The sequence below is a fragment of the Berghia stephanieae genome, chromosome 6 (assembly GCF_034508935.2).
Source record: "Berghia stephanieae isolate SIO BIC M18660-M18661 chromosome 6, UCSD_Bste_1.3, whole genome shotgun sequence".
NCBI classification, from domain to species: Eukaryota; Metazoa; Mollusca; class Gastropoda; order Nudibranchia; family Aeolidiidae; genus Berghia; species Berghia stephanieae.
In genome coordinates this window covers 22,691,594-22,711,735 of record NC_088365.1, presented here as the reverse complement: position 1 = coordinate 22,711,735, position 20,142 = coordinate 22,691,594, and the positions used below count along the sequence as shown (strand labels likewise).

The window sequence follows — 20,142 nt, the reverse complement described above, 5'->3', positions numbered from 1 at the left end:
GTATATTTTCCACATTTCTACACATTTTGTAAATCCTGTATTTTTTTTTGTTTTTTTTTTTGGTTTCAACCAGTTCTTGACAGAGCTCATTCCATTGTTTCTTGATTAGGTTTAAAAGATTGAAGAGAATACTAAGCTGATAGAAGTTGTCGACTGTAAAAAGTATTGTCAAAAATGAGTATTTCAGCAGGGTGTCCAACAAAGTCGTAAAGTCGTAAAAAAGTCATAAATTGACCTCTTGGTCGTAAAGGTCGTAAATGGTTGTAAATTTGCATCCATGGTCTTAAAAAACTCGTAAATTTGTTGATTCAAAGAATTAAAATTTTAAAAAGATTACTACTACTACTACCACTACTACTACTACTACTACTACTACTACTACTACTACTACTACTACTACTACTACTACTACTACTATTACTATGTACTACAATAACAACAACAACTACTACTTTTACTACTACTACTACTACTACTACTACTACTACTACTACTACTACTACTACTACTACTACTACTACTACTACTACTACTACTACTACTACCACCACCACAAGCATGTAATAACACGTTTTTAATGGGTTTTTAAAAAATAAATAGAAAGTTGATGCTTAGGTAAATGTAATATGAGCATAAAGAACAAATAAATACCATTGATTTCAGATGAAAATATTTTAATTTCCTATGTCGTAAATTTGTTTCAACGTCGAAATGACTCTGAAATTTTGCTGGACATCCTGTACAGCCTTGGAATAGGACATATAAAATCGGAACAGACAGTAGAATAGTTTCCTGTTCTAACGGTCCATATTAAGAGTTTTGTTTCTTTCTGATGCTGCTATATTCAGTTTTGTCGAAAAAGACAAGGAGTTTCAGATCGACAGTATTCAAAATATGCTAGTTGAACTGAATGGGCGCTAAACAAAACTTTAAAATTTTAGCTATTTTATAATTAGTAGTTAAGTCTTTGATTTAATAATAATAATAAAAATTATTATTATTATTATTATTATTATTATTATTATTATTATTATTGTTATTATTGTTATTATTATTATTATTATTATTATTATTATTATTATTATTATTATTATTATTATTATTATTATTATTGTTATTATTGTTATTATTATTATTATTGTTATTATTATTATTATTATTATTATTATTATTATTATTATTATTGTTATTCTTATTATTGTTATTATTATTATTATTATTATTATTATTATTATTATTATTATTTTATTTTATTAGTTATTATTAATTATTATTATTATTATTATTATTATTATCATTATTATTATATATCATTATTATTATAATATATCATTATTATTATTATATATTATTATTATTATATCATCATCATCATCTATTATTATTATTATTATTATTATTATTATTATTATTATTATTATTATTATTATTATTATTATTATTATTATTATTATTATTATTATTATTATTATTATTATTTGTTTATTTTTCAAACCTGGGCACCACTAATATTTACCTAACCAGCTAACATTCTTGACCACATGATCTGCTGGATCTATGGGGCTGATTGTTTTATTTTATTAAAGATGCCATGTAATCTAAAACAACTTACTAAAACAAAATGGGTTTTTTTTGTTTTTTATTGTTAATTGTTTGACAAAATAAATTCTTTCCAGTTTTTATGTGAAAGGCGACTGGCACTGTGGTAGTAGAAATTTATTGTTATAAAAGAAAGATTTCTTATTCTATTCTTTCATGTTTGCTTGTTACTACAAATTATTTCCAGTTCATTTAAATATCTTTTGTTTTTCATAATGTTTCTTGTTGTAAGAATTAAAGATACAACCGATGCTTGCCAATTTACTTTTAGACTTGTTGATAAAATATATAGATGCCATTGGTTGGTTTATATAAAATTGATAGCTGTACCCTCTTTGTTAAAAAAGGAAACCATTGCATTCAGAACTACAAGATCCACAGAGCTAAAGTTTATCTAGCATGATAGCTATTGAATGAGACACTGATATATTGGAAAGTACTTTCTGCCAGATCTAACAGTCCCAGCAAACCAATCACTGTTAGGTGGATAGGCAAATCAGAGAAAAACCAGATCCTCTACGTTTCCAAAAGTGGTCTGTCTGCTTATATCATAACAAATTGTTGGATCCCGACTTTATAGATTTTTAACTGGTCTTTTGACAACTTATATGATAACAACTTAAATGCATTATTTAACCACAGTCATTGCTAAAACTAGTAAAATGGATATCCGAGAAAGATTAGAAGGTCACGCATTAAATTATTTATACTGATGTTTATCCATTACATTCTTGATTTGAGATTGGCTGACTTAGAATAAAGAAATTTACTATGTCGCTGAAAATTTGTTTTCTTTTTGTGGAGTCATAAATCATACTTTTCATTTTCTATGTACATATTTATGGTAATAATGGGGAACCTGCAATATTTGCTGGGAAGTATAAGCCATTACCAGCAGGCACTTATCTATTTTAATTATTATACTATTGTGGAAATTAACATATAGAATAAGGCGAATATTTTGACACATCAACGATAAAAATCGATCTGGTAATAAAGTCTGTTGGTGTGTGCAATGAACCTGGCAACACATCTTCACTGTAAATTTAACCTGAAAACATTTTTTAAATAGGATGGGGTTTGACGTGGACAAATCACCAAATTAGAACGATTACGCACAGGCACTTACTTATTTTGATTTTTATACTCTCATGGAAGTTAAATCAGACTGAGACAAATTTTTGAGCCATGAAATGTCAAAATCGGTCCAGTAATAAAGTCTGTTGACAAGCACCTTCTTCTGATAGGACAGTTTTTTCATATTGATTTATTACATAAATTATTAAAATCCGCGAGGAACATGTTTTACAAAACTGAAATAATGCAATATAAGCCAAATGAATACATCATACATGCTCTGATCCAGTAACAAAGTCTGTTAACAAACTCATTCTTCTGATTGGATAAAACAAAGTCTGTTAACAAACTCATTCTTCTGATTGGATAAAACAAAGTCTGTTAACAAACTCATTCTTCTGATTGGATAAAACAAAGTCTGTTAACAAACTCATTCTTCTGATTGGATAAAACAAAGTCTGTTAACAAACTCATTCTTCTGATTGGATAAAACAAAGTCTGTTAACAAACTCATTCTTCTGATTGGATAAAACAAAGTCTGTTAACAAACTCATTCTTCTGATTGGATAAAACAAAGTCTGTTAACAAACTCATTCTTCTGATTGGATAAAACAAAGTCTGTTAACAAACTCATTCTTCTGATTGGATAAAACAAAGTCTGTTAACAAACTCATTCTTCTGATTGGATAAAACAAAGTCTGTTAACAAACTCATTCTTCTGATTGGATAAAACAAAGTCTGTTAACAAACTCATTCTTCTGATTGGATAAAACAAAGTCTGTTAACAAACTCATTCTTCTGATTGGATAAAACAAAGTCTGTTAACAAACTCATTCTTCTGATTGGATAAAACAAAGTCTGTTAACAAACTCATTCTTCTGATTGGATAAAACAAAGTCTGTTAACAAATCCATTCTTCTGATTGGACAGTTAAAATTAAATGAGTTCCAATCATGACCAAAATCATATGTTTTTTACTGACAAATATATTCTTTTGATTGGACAGATAAAGTAAAATGAGTTACCATATTGATTTATTTCATAAACTATAAAAATCTGTGAGGAAATGTTTTACAAACCTGAAATTATGCCGCTTCAGTCATATTAATACAATATACATGCTACTTTTGCAGTTAAAAGCCAATCTGAAAATTTATCTAAACCTCTAAATGACTGATAATTCTTTTGCAGATTTTATAAATAATCATTTGAGTCAACGGGTGATAAAATTACCCTTAATTTTAGGAAAGATTTGCAAGTTACTTGTTTTTTTCAATCTGTAAAAAAATTATATCACTTTTAGAATTGCCAGTAAATTCTGTGATTGTTGGCAAGAATTTAACATTGGCTGTATGGAACAATTTTGGTTCCCAACACATTTTTTTAAAAGAATAGATTTTTAAAAAGAGGCACCATAAATAGGTTTTACAGAAACTCCTTTCATTTTGAGTCATTAAAAAAAAAAACCAGGTTCATACAAAATGCCGTCCACAACTGTATCTAGGTTTTCAAGGAAAAATTCCTAATTGCAAACTTGTTCCTGAGTGCTCTGTGTGATTATCGTAGGAGTCAAATTGGACCAGTCATGAAAACATACAAATTGGACCAGTCGTGAAAACATACAAATTGGACCAGTCGTGAAAACATACAAATTGGACCAGTAACTAATTACTTGATTATTTTTAAAGTAATCAAAACATTGCCTCTTCCGTTTGCCAAAAGCACAGCCAAAACTTCTGCTGTACAATTTTGCAGTGCTTTTATTACCCCTGCTCACCAAGGGGAAGTAGGACTTTGAGCCGGATATGATTTAAAAGGTTTTTATTCACAATGGGCATCTTGGTTTGTTATTTATAAGTTTAAAACGACTTATTTACAGGTTGCAGTGTTGTAGGTTGGTTTCTTTTAGACATTTGTTCTATGTACTCGTCATGGCATATTTCTCCGTTCGCGTATCTCTGTTTGATTGTTTCGGTGATGCTGTTTCCCTTTCTTTTTCGTTCCTCTGATTTCAAATTCAGGTGTGATCCCTTGGCAATGCACTCAAATGTTTCTATCAGTTCGTAAATGTTGGAGGGTGCTGTATGGAATAAAGAGTTGAGCTGCCTATGTTATCTTTCACATCCGTTTGTCTTTCTGTTTTGATGCAGTTCATCAGAGGCCCAAAGAGATGGTGGGATACAGCGTTTCTCCGTTGATATAGTTCACTGTGAGATAATCGAAGAAATCCACAATTTTCCCCTCTTTCGGTGCATGTGGCATATATCCTCGACAAAGCAATCCTCTACTTCGGTCGGAACCAAGGAAGGCATTCCAAATACTTTTCTTAATAATACACCATCCTCATTAGTTCCATCTCTGGACAGTTGTGTCAAACCAAGTGCTTGTATTTTTTTCCACCAAATATGAGACATGAAAATGGAACATTTTATTGTTGATTCCGGAAAGGTTTCTGTTGTTGCGTTGTGTGCTGCTTTCTCAAAGTCGAGGTGAAACTTGAACAGCCTGTGGTGTTAAAGAGCATCTTGTACTTAGATTTGTAGGTCTCATTAGTTTTAGAAGGCAGAAGAAAATACACATAGACAGAATGTAGTGCCTTTGGAAAACGAAAGTAGAGGGTAAATCTGATAAAAATACTTAGGAGTTGCCTTGAAAGTTCCATCTCCAAGCAGTTCAGAGGAATCGGCGATACGATCGAGGCCCTCTTGTGTTGAAAATATGATGATTCTGGTTTCATCATTTGCTATTATACTCATTGGGGATCTGTGAAATTGTTGCAGACATGTTAGTTTCTTTCCTGCTTCTTGGTAGCTTTGGATGGTGAAGTCGCCTTTTTCGCCACATTGCACGTCTTATTTCCCCAACATCACTATGGTCATTATCCACCTTATCCATTTCTCTTATCATGACTTTCCAGTGTCTTGAAATTTCATCTTCAGCATGGTGCTTACACATCTGTGCTGTGTCTTTCTTTCATCTGTATTGTGTGTATATTCCGACCTAGAATGGATAATATCTTGCACATCTAAATCTGTTGTTATTCTTGCCTTACGTTGTCTATTTGTGCATCTCCGAGTTTTGGATGTTGTTGAAGAATGTTGAAGTGAAAAAACATTATTTTCAAATACAATGGCAGGATTGCCCCTGTTGGTAGTTGTGCTCTACATCTTGACTGATCGAATGATGGTCGGTAAATGAACTGAGATATTACACATTACAACTTATTTCTCCAATGTTACACATCATACATGACTTCTGCAGTGTGAAAGACTGAGCAAGTGTTATTATTTATTAACACTACTTACAAATTCAATGGCGAGTAAACAGTGTATGACCCTCTTAGCAGTTTATTTATCTTTTAAAAAATCTACTCAAAATCTACTCACTATAACTCATGGAGGAAATAAACTATTGGAGATGAGCTATCACTGGCTGAGCGATGAGGCGGCTGAGACAGACTCGTGCCACACACTGCACAATCGTCATGAAAAAAGTTGTCCAAGCGAGTTTAGTAGTAGTTAGTGTGTAGGGGGAAGAAGGATTGACTGCAATAAGTACTTCATTTTAATAAAAGGATAGATCTAGATTGAATTAAAACTGATCATCATTCAGGTTTCTCCAATTAAAGATTTATTCTTAGTATTCATTAATTATTTCTCAAAAATATAAATAATTTCTTTCTTATATTGACTTGTATTAATAGTTTTAATACAAACACACAAACTCACCCGCCATCAACACACACACACACACACACAATACATTATAATCATTATTATATTATATCATCATCATCATCATCATCATCATCATTGTCATTGCTGTTGTTGTTTTTCATATTATCATCGTTATTGTTATTATTATCAGTATTCCTGTTACTACATTATAATGATGATGAAGAATACCATAGCCTTTGCCTTTCATAATAATAATAAAGATAAACATTTATACTGCACATCTACACCTAAAGGGACAGAAGGCTCTGAGTGTAGAATAGATATGAAGGAGAAAGGAAAGCAGTGTGAGGAGGAGAATTAAACAACAACTGATTTATTGTACGTTCGAACCTTTTGTACAAACTTAGCTTTGACATGACATACTCTGTGAGGAAGTAAGGACCTTAAAAAAAACAACTGTACACAAATTCAACCAATCTCCATTCGCCTATGAGTCAAGTGCACTGCTTATTGAATTACAAGCTGCAATCTCTACTTAAAGTCATTTAAAGACCTAATATTTTAATGTATAGATCTGTCAATCTTTTGTGAATTACAGTTTCGAAGAAAAGTAGCCTGACTAAGGCAACTTTCTAATCCATATTGCCTAACAAAAGGGGGAAAAAAATGTAAGCAGCAATGTGGTATGACATTTGCTTCGTTACTTGTAAGCACTGGGTTTGACACACAACTAATTCTTAATATGGTTTTGGGTATGTCGGCAATCTAGCTTACTTTGCAGCGCTAAACTCCGGCTGACGCTGTGATATTCAAAACAAAGTTATGGGCAATGGACTCACATAATACGACTAGTGTCATGGTCCAAACTATTAAGGTATCGAACATAGTATCATTATTTAACTGGTTCAATTTGTACTTTTTCATCTGGTCCAATTTGTATGTCAGATTAGTGCCAACTGGTCTAAATTGTGTGTAACTGTTATTATAAGAGGCAGGTTGATTCTACATTAATTTGTATTGAAACTTGTTTTTGAATTGTTTTAACTATCATTACTTTGATTTTATCATTAAGATTTTATTTGGTCTCGGTAACTTAGGTCTGTTTTGATGGTTTATTTTAATGTTTTGTTCCCACATGCACATATCCTCTGAACTATGGTCTTATTATTTTATTTTGTAATGTGACAACCCTAAGTCATAAGTCATGATTCAAAAGGCTCAAAACTCTACATTCACTTTTGACAAATACTTGCAACTCGCAATTTGTTGACATAAGCAGCTCCCATCATTGATACTCTTTGAAGGGGTGGACAACGAATAAAGAAGAACATATAGATGGTATGCATCTGTGGAAAATACTCACTACTTCTTCTTGCCAGATGAATCATACCAACCACAAGATAATATGCTTATCCTTAAATGTTTACAGTCTAACAGAATTTAGTAAGAACTTATCACCCATCTGGCAGTGTAAAAACTATAGCAAAGAGCCAACATCAGTCATTCTATACGGTGAATGATATGATTTTGTTTCCTTTATAATAACCAGTTTTGTTTTCTTTTAATATAAAATAATTGTCATTGAAACTTTTCTTTCTCGTCTTAAAATACAGATTCGTTATGCTCCGTATAGCAGAGATTGGCCTTCACCTCTACAAAACAAGTTCTGTGTACCTAATAAAAGTAAGCTATAATTGGTATATATCTTTTTTATTTTTATTTTGCTCTCTCTTTTTTTTTTTTTCCCTCGCTTCTATCCTTCTCACATCAACCCAGTAAATACATATTATTGCTACTTATTGTTTTTATTTGAGACAAAAAAAATCACATTTCATTACAATAGAAAACTTCATGCATCAAGGAACTGTTTTTTTTTTCTTACCAAGATACCAAAATGTTAAGATGTATAGCTATGATAGTTGAAAATTCATTAATATGACGAAGGCTTACAGCTTTTTAAAACATTAAACATAAAGCGTTTACATACCCCTTTCCTTGATTTTACTTGCTTTGTTCAGGCTACACATTATGTCATTAACGAGAATGTAACCATACCGAACAGCAAAATAACTGCACCACTTTGGAAATCAATTTTTTTTAAAAACTCGAAAAAAAAGACTTGAGCTTTTATATAGTACAATATCCACGAAACATGCAAAGGGTCCCTGACCAACAGCAACACGTAACATGTAGAACGAGACATGACACCTGTTAGGCGATATTACAATTTTGTCAGATAGAGACAACGGCCACAGGTACTCATTTTACACCTAAGTACAGTGAGAGAATGTATGTAAAGAGGCTTTTCCAAGACTCAACTATGCGCCGAATGAGGCTCAAACCCAGGATCTTTCAATCCCAAAGCGAGTCTCATACCACAAGATCACATAGCCACATGTTTAGTGGATATTGCGCTATGTATCTCACATAGGATTGTCATATTCTTTTTTTTGTTCTCATCAAATCAAAGTTTGTTTTATCCTGAACAAAATTTTGTGTGACATGGTAAAATTTCATCATATTAACATGTGAAAATAATTAAAATGTAAAATGAACATAGAATGCTTACATAACACATAATTACAGAATTTTCAATGTCGAATGTGCCCACCTCTGTCATTTTATTTATCGATATTGTTTCACTCCTCTGTCACTGCGTGCATAAGTGTTGAATGTTCTGGGCATTTCGTTCCCTGACCTGACGGCCAATGACATTCCATATGTTGCTCGATAGGAGAAAGATCCAGCGATCTTGTAAGCCACAGTAGAACTTTAAAGTTCTGCTCATTCCAAAAAGTCCCAACAAATGACAGCCCATTCAAAACGAAGATTGTGCTGCTGGGTCTAAACATGACGGACAAAATATGGCTTTCTGGATTTTAACCCGTCCTCTTTTAAATGTCTCCTGACAGCTTCTTGACTGATATTCAGCTGTGTCTATCACCCAGGTTGAACTGAAAGGGTCAAGATGAAACATTCACAAATAGAGTTTTTCATTTTCATTTATTATTCTTTTCCTGCCAATCCCAGATCTCTCTGACTCTGACACTCCCATTTGTGTTATTCTTCTGTACCAAATGAATGATAGAGGAGGGGCTGCTTAGTCGGGTTTACCTCTGAGATTGTGTTGTTGCAAGATTGTGTTGTTGAAAGATTGTGTTGTTGCAAGATTGTGTTGTTGAAAGATTGTGTTGTTGCAAGATTGTGTTGTTGAAAGATTGTGTTGTTGCAAGATTGTGTTGTTGAAAGATTGTGTTGTTGCAAGATTGTGTTGTTGAAAGATTGTGTTGTTGAAAGATTATGTTGTTGCACGACGCAAGATAAAAAATATAATAAAATGTTAAAATCATGTAATGCGGTATTTTGATCTATCATCATATTAGCTGAACATCAAATACTTAGAGTAAAATAAATTCACAATTTTATGGCTTGTTGGGTTCACAGCAAGATGTTGTTTTTCATTGCATTCTTTATTTGTTGGTCACTGACCTCATTAATCAATTATAGCAGTTGCTAAAGTGGTGCAATTATTTTGCTGTTTGGTATATATGAGTGAGAGTGAGAGATAACATTTCCTAGAATTATGGGATGGAGAGATGGGGCCAAGTGTAGTGCAGTGGTATGGTCTTTGAAGGTACTGAGTTTAACCGATGACTGCAGTGTTGTGTGTTCTTGAGCAAATGACCTCACTTTGCTGTATTGTACTTCAACTGGGTTATTTCAGTCTTCCCTTGAAAAAGACCCAAAATACAAACTCCCCGCCTGAATGAATGAATAGAGTATTTTATTTATTTTGTGGTGATATTTTATTTATAAATGATATTTCAGAAATATCAGCAAATAATAAAAGTGCCTTATCTCTCTTTTTGATAGTTCCTTCCTCTTTGACGATCCCGGAACCAGGAGTGTCTAGAAATGAAAAACGAAGAGAATTCTGTACCAAACACGAAGGATATACCGACTTTTGTAACTGTAAGTAAAGTTTTAGACAAAATTTTAAAAAACAAATCCATAAGCCGGAAGGCCACAGCTTGTTTTTTCAGATGCCCCCCCCCCCCCTTCCCAAAAAAATAAATAAATAAACTTTTTTTTTTTTAATTATTTTTTTTGGTCTGGCCACATCATCATTATCACCAGAGTGCAAGCATCACAATCACATCATCATCACTCCCACCACTTCTACAACCACCACCACCACACATCATCACTTCCACTATTTCTACGACAACCACCACCACCACATCAGCATCACTACCAATACAACTACATTGCGAGTGACATACCACAAGACCATATAGCCGTACGTGATTAATTTTATGAATGTTAAGTCAGCTGGTTTGAACATTGTTATCAAGTTTTAATTGAAGTAATAAAATCTTTTTTTTTTCTCCACATCTAGCTGCTTATGTGGATGATGCACTGAAAACCATTGACCTCTACACCAAAGAGTTGAAAGGTCACGATGTCTACAATACTCCTGTTATTTTGGTACCAGGTAAGCTACATCTGTCAGTTTTGGTAGAAAGTACTTTTCAAATAACTAGTGCGCTATCAACACTAGCAATTTTACTGTCGATTTCATGATACAGAAACTGGAATGAACTCTGGTTCCTGATTATGGATATTGTTGTAATAAATAAATGTATATCGTTTATCTATTAGATATACCTTTTTCTTTCAGATTTTAAAAGTTAATAGAAATGGTGTGTATTTTATTAAAATACATACCAGCAATTCATTGCGGGCAATTTCAGAAATTTTCGTTATCGATACGAACCGATATATTGGCATATCAAATATCAATATATTGATATTTATCAATGCAGTCACATTATCATCGATATATTGAAAATTGATTAAAATTTTTGATAAACCGCCAATTCCACAAATTAGTGGGTATTGTGCTATATAAAAGCTCAATATTTATTTTTTGGGGGGGTTATTGTTTTTCTCTCTATTTTTCTTTTGTGTGTTTGTATTTTTGTTTTTCTCTTTTGTCCTTGTTTTTGGCGCCATCATTATGGGTCGATGTTAATTTTTTTTAAACTAAAGAGAATGGTGGAAACACAACAAAAATAATATCAGACACTATCGTTAAATAGTTATAACAACAGCACATCAAAAAGACCTCAAAAGAAAAGAAAAAGAATGAATGTTTATTTTAAAGAATTTTGTAGTATAAGTCTTGTACCATACAATTATTCTGAAAAATACAATTTAATATGATAATAAGTAACTTGTAGTACTTGTAGGTATAAACTCATGGGATCTTCTTTAAGCGCCTTGAGCTTGTACAGACAGGAAAAGGCACTATATAAGTGTACGCTGTATGTGAACAAATACACATATTTTATTCAGAACAAAGTCAAGAGAGACATAATGATAATAATGATGATGATAATAATAATAATAATAATAATAATAGATAATAATAATAATGATAATAATAATAATAATAATAATAATAATAATAATAATAATAATAATAATAATAATAATAATAATAATAATAAAAATAATATGAATAAACATTGCATTAGGAAATGGATATCTTTCGATTTTGTCATTCATATATCAATATTACGATATGACCTGCCCAACACTACCAGCAATACTCAAATCTTGGTTTTAATCTCGGTCTGTCTCCAATATGATGATGAAAATATATGCAACTTTTCCTAAAGGCATAACGTTAGGTGTCTAATCACATATATAAATCCTTGGGGCCTAATTTATGTTGTATTGTGAGTCCAAGTCTCTATCTTTACAACAAAGCCACACACTAGGGTGCATGAGCCAATGGACGGGAGTTTATCTTGGTTTCTGTAGCATCAAACATGCAATAGCAATTGATTGTTACTCTCTGGATGGACGAAAGTTTTGCAGAGTATTTTCTTCCAGATCTAATAAACCCCAAATCTCTGCTGGATGGACAGAGGGATCAGAAAGAAACCTCCATTGCACCCCCAGGACTGAAAGCAGTTTCTATTGTTGTGAGTCAAGTATTGTACCAATGAGCCATTGGTACCCCCAAAAATGTAGGCCTTAAGGGTATGGAGCTGGAGTTTATTCCATTCTATAGCATTAAATGGGCAAATGGGCAACGAGACTATTGCAAAATACTTTCTGCTGGATATAATAGGCACAGATACCCATCAGTGCTGGGTGGGTGGATGTAAGGGAAAAAACTATCGACTGTATACTAGTATAGACTTAGTTTTTAATCTATCATTTGTTTCTTTATATGACATTCTGATTTTATTGTCATAATGGGTTTTCTCCTTTCCTCTGATGTGAATAGGAATGGACCACAACGCATTCGTTCATTCTGATTTTATTGTCATATTGGGTTTTCTCCTTTCCTCTGATATGAATAGGAATGGACCACAACACATTCGTTCATTCTGATTTTATTGTCATATTGGGTTTTCTCCTTTCCTCTGATGTGAATAGGAATTGATCACAACGCATTCATTCATTCTGATTTTATTGTCATAATAGGTTTTCTCCTTTCCTCTGACATGAATAGGAATGGACCACAACGCATTCGTTCATTCTGATTTTATTGTCATATTTGGTTTTCTCCTTTCCTCTGATGTGAATAGGAATGGACCACAACGCATTCGTTCATTCTGATTTTATTGTCATATTGGGTTTTCTCCTTTCCTCTGATATGAATAGGAATGGACCACAACGCATTCGTTCATTCTGATTTTATTGTCATATTGGGTTTTCTCCTTTCCTCTGATGTGAATAGGAATGGACCACAACGCATTCGTGAACACTCTCCAGACAACCCTCCTACAGCCTGGGATCAAGCAAGACCTTGTGGCGGTAAGTTTAGACCACAGCTGAATGGATACCTTGGGAGTGTCAAGCAAATATGTGAGACAGTAGAGAAATGGTGTTAGACAATGAATGCCAACATGTTTAACCAGTAGTTCTCTTTGATATTCTCTCTTACCTTTTATCAGGTAATAGGAAAGTTTAATTGCTATTGAAGTCATCCTTTTAAAAATTATTATTTTTGATGGTTCAGAGTTTTCACCCAGGCCAATTATGGAAATACTGTAGTAAGGACTCTTTAAAATATTTCATATGTTATATTTTTATAGGATATTGTTTTTTTTCAGCTGCAGGCCCATTTTCAACCCTTAAAACATTTACTTACCATAAGTTTTAATATGTGTAGCCTTCCAAGACAACAATTACAATTAGTGTTGCAAGTCTGGCTTTCCTGAAGCTCTCTTGATTTAATGGCATGAAATGACGTTTGGTCAGAATAAAATTCACTTTAGATTTGCAATTATATCAATTGAGTTTCCTTTGCTTCAGGTATTCTGGGATGAAAAACTACCGGAGTATAAAGATCTTGCCAACCTGTTTGGGTTTAGAGAGTATGTGATTGACAGCAGTACCTCGTATTCAGAGCAATTGGTCAAAGCCATGATGAAAGCAAAGCTTGCCTATTCTAATGCTGTAAGTTCATCTTTGAAATTGTCACTATAGCAAATATGCAGGTCAGTTGCATTGGTCAGCAATTAATACTTGATTTATAGGACAAGCGAGCAGCCATAAGGTATTTATTTAATGTTTTTGGATGAAGACAATCTTGTTTTAACAAGGGGATCTTTCTATCTAGTACTACTGCTACAACCACCACATCATCATTACTGCCACTACTACTACTACAACCACCACCACATTATCATCACCACCACTACTACTACAACTACAACCTGCACTACCACCACAGCTTCATCACTACCACTACTACTGCAACAACCACTATCACATCATTATCCTCACTACCACAACTGCAACAACCACCAGCACCAATCATCCTTACTACCACCAGTAGGTACTACAATCACTACCATTAGGTTTTGTAGCTTCACTTCATTTGAAATAAGGAAACTATGGGATTGTATTTGGCATTGTGTTTTTATTATATCATAATATAATTCTAATCATTTATCTATTTAGAACTATACAATATGTAAACACAATGCCAAATACCATCCCAATTCCCTTTTCTTGTGTGCGGAAATTCCTCTTTCGGCATTGAAATTCCTATGAGTGGTGTCTGAAATTCCTGTGAGCCAAATTTAAAGTCGGCATCTCTTAAGATATAGAAGTCTTTCGATTTTACCTTAGATACTACCTAACCGCATACACATATTAGATGAGTTTGTCACCCATTCACAATTTCTTTTCTTCTCATCTCTATTCAGTCCCATTTCATTGTGATTGAGGAGGATTTACTCTTAGCCCCAGACTTCCTTCCTTTCATGGCTGCCTGTCATGACGCCATGAAAAAAGACGAATCAATTGTGGGAGCGTCAAGTTGGAACTTTAATGGTAAACTCAAGTTTAATTCAAACCTTAAGATAAGATCTACAAGTTTTCTATAGCAGACAGCTGGGCATAAGGGCTTGAAATTCTGGTTAACCTTCAAAAGTAAACAGTTAAGGTGGGGGGGGGGGGTTGTGTTCAAGTCACTATTATAACTACCTTTTTAAATTACCAATTTTCCATCTGGAGAAGATGGTTATGTAACACTGCAGTTTGAGCCAAAAATTATATAATTCTACAAACGTAAAAGTTTTCATTGTAGCGCTCAGGGCTGGTGATACAATGGACGTTATTATTATTAGATGTCTCTGCTCTAGAAAGTTTTTGAATCGTTGGAAATGAGATGAAATTTATTTTTCTTCCTTTTTTTTCTTATTAAGCATGCTAATTTTTTTTGTCATGTGTGTTTGTGTTTTTAAAATTTTTTTAGAATGGGGGGGGGGGGGGGGGGGGGGGGTCGAATTAAGGTGAACCTTAGCCGATAGTTAATCAACACATCAAACAAAGATGCTTATTGATGGAAATTCTCTGGAAGATATTCAAGAATTCACGCACTTGGGCAGTAAACCGACAACAGGTAGTGACTGCAACAATGAGATCAAAACCAGAATCAGTGCGGCTATGTGGTCTTGTGGTATGACACTCGTTTGCGGATCAGATTGTCCTGGGTTCGAGCCTCACTCGGCGCATAGTTGAGTCCTTGGAAAAGGCTCTTTACTCACATTCTCTCACCGTACTCAGGTGTAAACTGAGTATAACTGGCTGTTAAAAGCGTTGTCTCTGTCCGAAAAAAGGATAATATCGCCTAACAGACATCATGTCCCGTCCTACATGTTAAGTGTTGCTGTTGGCCAGGACCCTTTGTAAAGCGCTTTCAGCACGTTATGTGGATATTACACTATATAAAAGCTCAATTTTTATTTTTAGAATCAGTAAGGTAAACTAGACATTTGCTTCCCTTAAACAAATTTGGAGAGCAATGGGATTGTATTCCAGCACTAAAATCAAGATTTTTAAGAGTAATGTCTTGAGCGTTTGCTCCATGGATCGGAGGGTTGGAAGAGCACAAAAAGGAACATCCAGAAACTTGGAAGTATTCTAAAACAAATGTCTACGACGAATCTTCAAGATATTCTGACCAAATATAATCTCAAATGAGGATCTGAGAGTTTAGAGCCGAGGTAGAGTCTATAGAGAATTTCATTAAAAGGTGAAGATGGGAGACCTGAAAAAACACTGACAAGGAAGTGAGGCCGCCCCAAAGAGACCTGAAGACATACCATGGAGAGGGACCTAAAGCAGAGAGGTGGCCCCAAGAATAGCTGTTGATAGGACCAGGTGGAGATCCCTTGCATCACCTCAAGTTCCAGCAAGTCCGAAGAGGATTGAGTGAGTGAGTGAGTGAGTCAATAGTTGTAATGACTTAAAACAAATGTAAAAAACAGTAAGATCAAAGGCTAAAATTTTTAGATAGACCAAAGAGAGTTTTTGAATCAAGTAAAAGCAACTATAATGAGGTCTGTAAGTCAGATGAAAAGATGTGATACTTTCTTTCTATCATTGTGTCAAACCAGAAAAAGTATTCCATTATTCCCATTTACAGGTTTTCAGAAAATGTCTGGCAAAGCAAATGAGGTGTATCGAGTCAAAGACTTTCCAGGTCTTGGGTTCATGATGAAGAGGTCTGTCATTGTCAAATTGGTTGAATCCATGGGACAATGCTGTAAGGAAAGGTAAGCTGTTTGACACTTATTACAAGATAACATTGTATATACCCCTTCTTGTGAGAAATATAAATGGAATAGATAATTATACATATTTATATGGTAAAATAATAGTGAATTAAGCTCCAATTTACTTGACAATGACAAATCATGTGAACGTTTTGGGTTTTTCCTTTAATCAACAAAATGGGCTATGAATTAGACCAAAAAAAACTTGAGATGAATTTGTTTTATGTCTAATAGTTCATCGTCCACTTCCTTGATAAAGGGGAAACCTGAAACGTCCGCACTTTTTGTATTTGTCAATTAAATTGGAGCTTCCTCATTGTTTTTATTCTACTTTTTGAGCTTCAAGGTGCAACATTTACAAAGAGTAAAAAAAGTTGTTGTTTAAATTATTTTTTTTAAATGGTGGGTTTTGAATATTTTTGGTTGAGCCATTTTATCTCTGTTGCCTAAATGGTGTGTTTGGTGTGATGATTGTGTATGTCAAGGAATGGGTGCTACAAATGCTATGCCTGCCTGATGACAGTGGGATTGGTGTTTGTTAAAATTTTAATTTGCCCAAGATGGTATCAATCTGCAAAGAATACAATTTTTTTTCTGGCGACTGGCAAACCAAATGATTTAATGGTGCTGATGATGTCTGAGTCAGTTTTATATTAATCAGTCATGCAGTGGATAGCACATCTTTGTATCTTCACAAGAGTGTTGATGCTTTGTTCTCTATGTAACCAATTATACAAAGGCAACAATTAGATAATCTGACAACTCTTATCAACCAACTGGTGCATTCTATAAGCAAATTTCGGGTGGGGCCAAACAAAAAAAAAGCAAGCAAAAAACACCATACTAAACAGCCTTATCGTAGTAATTATTTTAACTTTTGGTGTCCAGGGCATGGTTTGGCTGGCAAACAGAGCTTACTGGCAAAGAGATGTTGATCCCTGCCCTGTCAAGAGTATATCGAATGCCTTTGTTTGGATCCATGGGTGGTACGGATATTGCCAGGGAACTTTTCCTTCAGCCTCGACAGACTCATCTGTAAGTCTTGGTAACCATGGATACATATTGCTGTCTGTAATGGCAAGCACTTTCCTTTACCAGAAAATCAATATCTCAATTATAAATTACATACGTGTCCTATGGTCTCAAAATGGTATTATGTCATAGTGTGTCCAATCCCAACAGGTGATTTTAAAGTTAAATGTGAGACAGTTTGTCTTTGTCTCTTTCAAAAACTAAAGAATATATCCTCAAGAAAACAAATAGATAATCAAGTTTTATGTTTTAGTTATTAATTCAATTTTTCAGCATCAAAATCATCTGAACGTACAGTTCAAGCTGGTGTATTTGAGTCACTCGGGTCCCGACAAATTTTCTCAATTAAGGGGCTTGAGAAATTGAACGAGTGTAAGGTCTTTTCTTGTTGATGAAGCTGTGTTCATTAATGAATTGTCCAATACATGTAGAATGGTTGGTTGGATATGAATGTGGCGAGTTTCATACCGACTGCCTCATCATTGTTTGAATCTCGTCTTAATCACTTTACTTGTCAGTTATTGCAACAACGTGTATCGGACAGTGACGATTTCGTGTCTTAATGTACAACAAACGACAGCTTAATCTACCTCTAAAAATGAGAGACAAATCTAAGTTCACGATACATTAAAGAATATGCCACTCATAACGGTTGATTAAGTAAGCAATTTTAAGAATGTGGATTAAGAATACGTTAACCTGTAACCATGAATGTGACGATGTCACTGGCAAAGGATACAGGAGGTAAATTCTATTGTTAACATCAAGCCTGTAAATCTTCCGACAATTGTTGGATTTCCATCAGTACGATTTTGCTCAATATATTCTGTTAAGTGCTGATATTAATAAATAAATTAATTAAAAATTTAAAGTAAAAATAAAATCCCTAAGGTCAAAGAATAGAACCAACAAAAAAGAAAATAAAAGAGTTTTATTCCATTTCTTGAAAAAATCAGTTTTCATTCCATTTCGAACGTCGACTTAAAAAAAAACAACTTTTTATTTGTCGCGTCAAAGACAAAACAAAACTAGACCGTCTAGTTAGCTAGTATATTATCATTCCACCTACATGCTCCACTAGACGTGGATGTATTCCCTGCCTGCCTACTGTGCCATAGATGCTGCCTGCCTACTGTGCCACAGACGAGAGAGAGGGTCGTGAGTCGACAAACACACACCTAGTCAGTAAATGATTAGCACGTCCAGCATTTGTCAGACCGGGCCGTTTCTCTCCATTTTGCTACTGACACACACGCATTTCTCCAACTGTCTCTTTTGCTTACCATGCTGTCTTTGTTTCAGTCTAAAAGACAAATGGAAAAAACTAATTCGAAATAAATATTTTTCTTCGAACAGTGATTGATGCTGTCGGCTGAAGTTTTTTCCTCACAACCGTGATTGTTTAAATTTTTCTCTTTTTCCTACTTCACACACGGCCGTACCTCGTTCTCCTCCTCGTCCTCCTCCTCCTCCTCCTCCTTTCCTCATCTTCCTCCTCCTCATCCTCCTCCTCCACCTCCTCCTCCTCTTCTTTTTCTTCTTCTTCTTCTTCTTTTTCTTCTTCTTCTTCTTCTTCTTCTTCTTCTTCTTCTTCTTCTTCTTCTTCTTCTTCTTCTTCTTCTTCTTCTTCTTCTTCTTCTTCTTCTTCTTCTTCTTCTTCATGAAGGATGCCTGGGTTTACTGCTTTTTTTCTTCTTTTTTTCCAATAGATTCTGGTTTTGGAATGATAGAGGGAGTAAAACTTTTACAAGATCAATGATTGTTTTAATATTATTATTATTATTATTATTATTATTATATTATTATTAATTATTATTATTATTATTATTATTATTATTATTATTATTATTATTATTATTATTATTATATTATTATTATTATTATTATTATTATTATTATTATTATTATTATTATTTATTATTATTATTATTATTATTATTATTATTATTATTATTATTATTATTATTATTATTATTATTATTATTATTATTATTATATATTATTATTATTATTATTATTATTATTATTATTATTATTATTATTATTATTATTATTATTATTATTATTATTATTTTATTATTATCATTATTAATATTATTATTATTATTATTATTATATTATTATTATTATTATTATTATTATTATTATTATTATTATTATTATTATTATTATTACTACTACTGCATGTTAGCTCAATGGACAGCATGTTGTCTTTTCTCATTTGCTCAAATTTTCTAGTATTGGAACATTGTTTTACTTTTTTTTTCAAACTGTGCCTCTCTTTGAACAACAGAGAACCCCACCCTATAAAGATAGATATCAAGAATCTCCAATCTGAGCAGTATGAGACTTTTATCAAGAATCAAGTTCAATTGGCAAAATCCCTACCTCAGACCATTTTTGACCAATGCTTGAAAGGCGTCTCCTCTCCACCGGAAATACCCCCTACCTTCAAGTAATCACTTTTAAGTAGTAGATAGATGTAATCTGCTCATTATAATTTGGGTGGCGATGTGATCTTGTTGTATGACACTCGCCTTTGGATCGGAAGGTCCTAGGTTTGATTCCTGCTCTTAGCAGCTCATTGCTGAGTCCAAGAAAAGGCTTTTTTACTCACATTCTCTCACCATACTCAGTTGTAACATGAGTAACTGGCTGTTAACAGCGTT

The 20,142-nt window shown here is 33.3% G+C and overlaps 1 protein-coding gene across 6 annotated transcripts in view; it reads left to right on the top strand.

The window, feature by feature from the left end:
• Nucleotides 1-20,142, top strand: part of LOC144974685 (protein O-linked-mannose beta-1,2-N-acetylglucosaminyltransferase 1-like) — a 68,001-nt gene that overhangs the window by 44,871 nt on the left and 2,988 nt on the right. For all 6 annotated transcript variants that reach the window (XM_078917809.1, XM_078917808.1, XM_078917806.1 and 3 more), the window contains 9 exons: nt 7,967-8,036; nt 10,227-10,325; nt 10,753-10,848; nt 13,111-13,187; nt 13,689-13,832; nt 14,588-14,714; nt 16,312-16,441; nt 17,330-17,476; nt 19,767-19,928. In XM_078917809.1, coding sequence (XP_078773935.1) covers nt 7,967-8,036; nt 10,227-10,325; nt 10,753-10,848; nt 13,111-13,187; nt 13,689-13,832; nt 14,588-14,714; nt 16,312-16,441; nt 17,330-17,476; nt 19,767-19,928 — 1,052 coding nt within the window. The remainder of the gene's footprint in view (nt 1-7,966; nt 8,037-10,226; nt 10,326-10,752; nt 10,849-13,110; nt 13,188-13,688; nt 13,833-14,587; nt 14,715-16,311; nt 16,442-17,329; nt 17,477-19,766; nt 19,929-20,142) is intronic.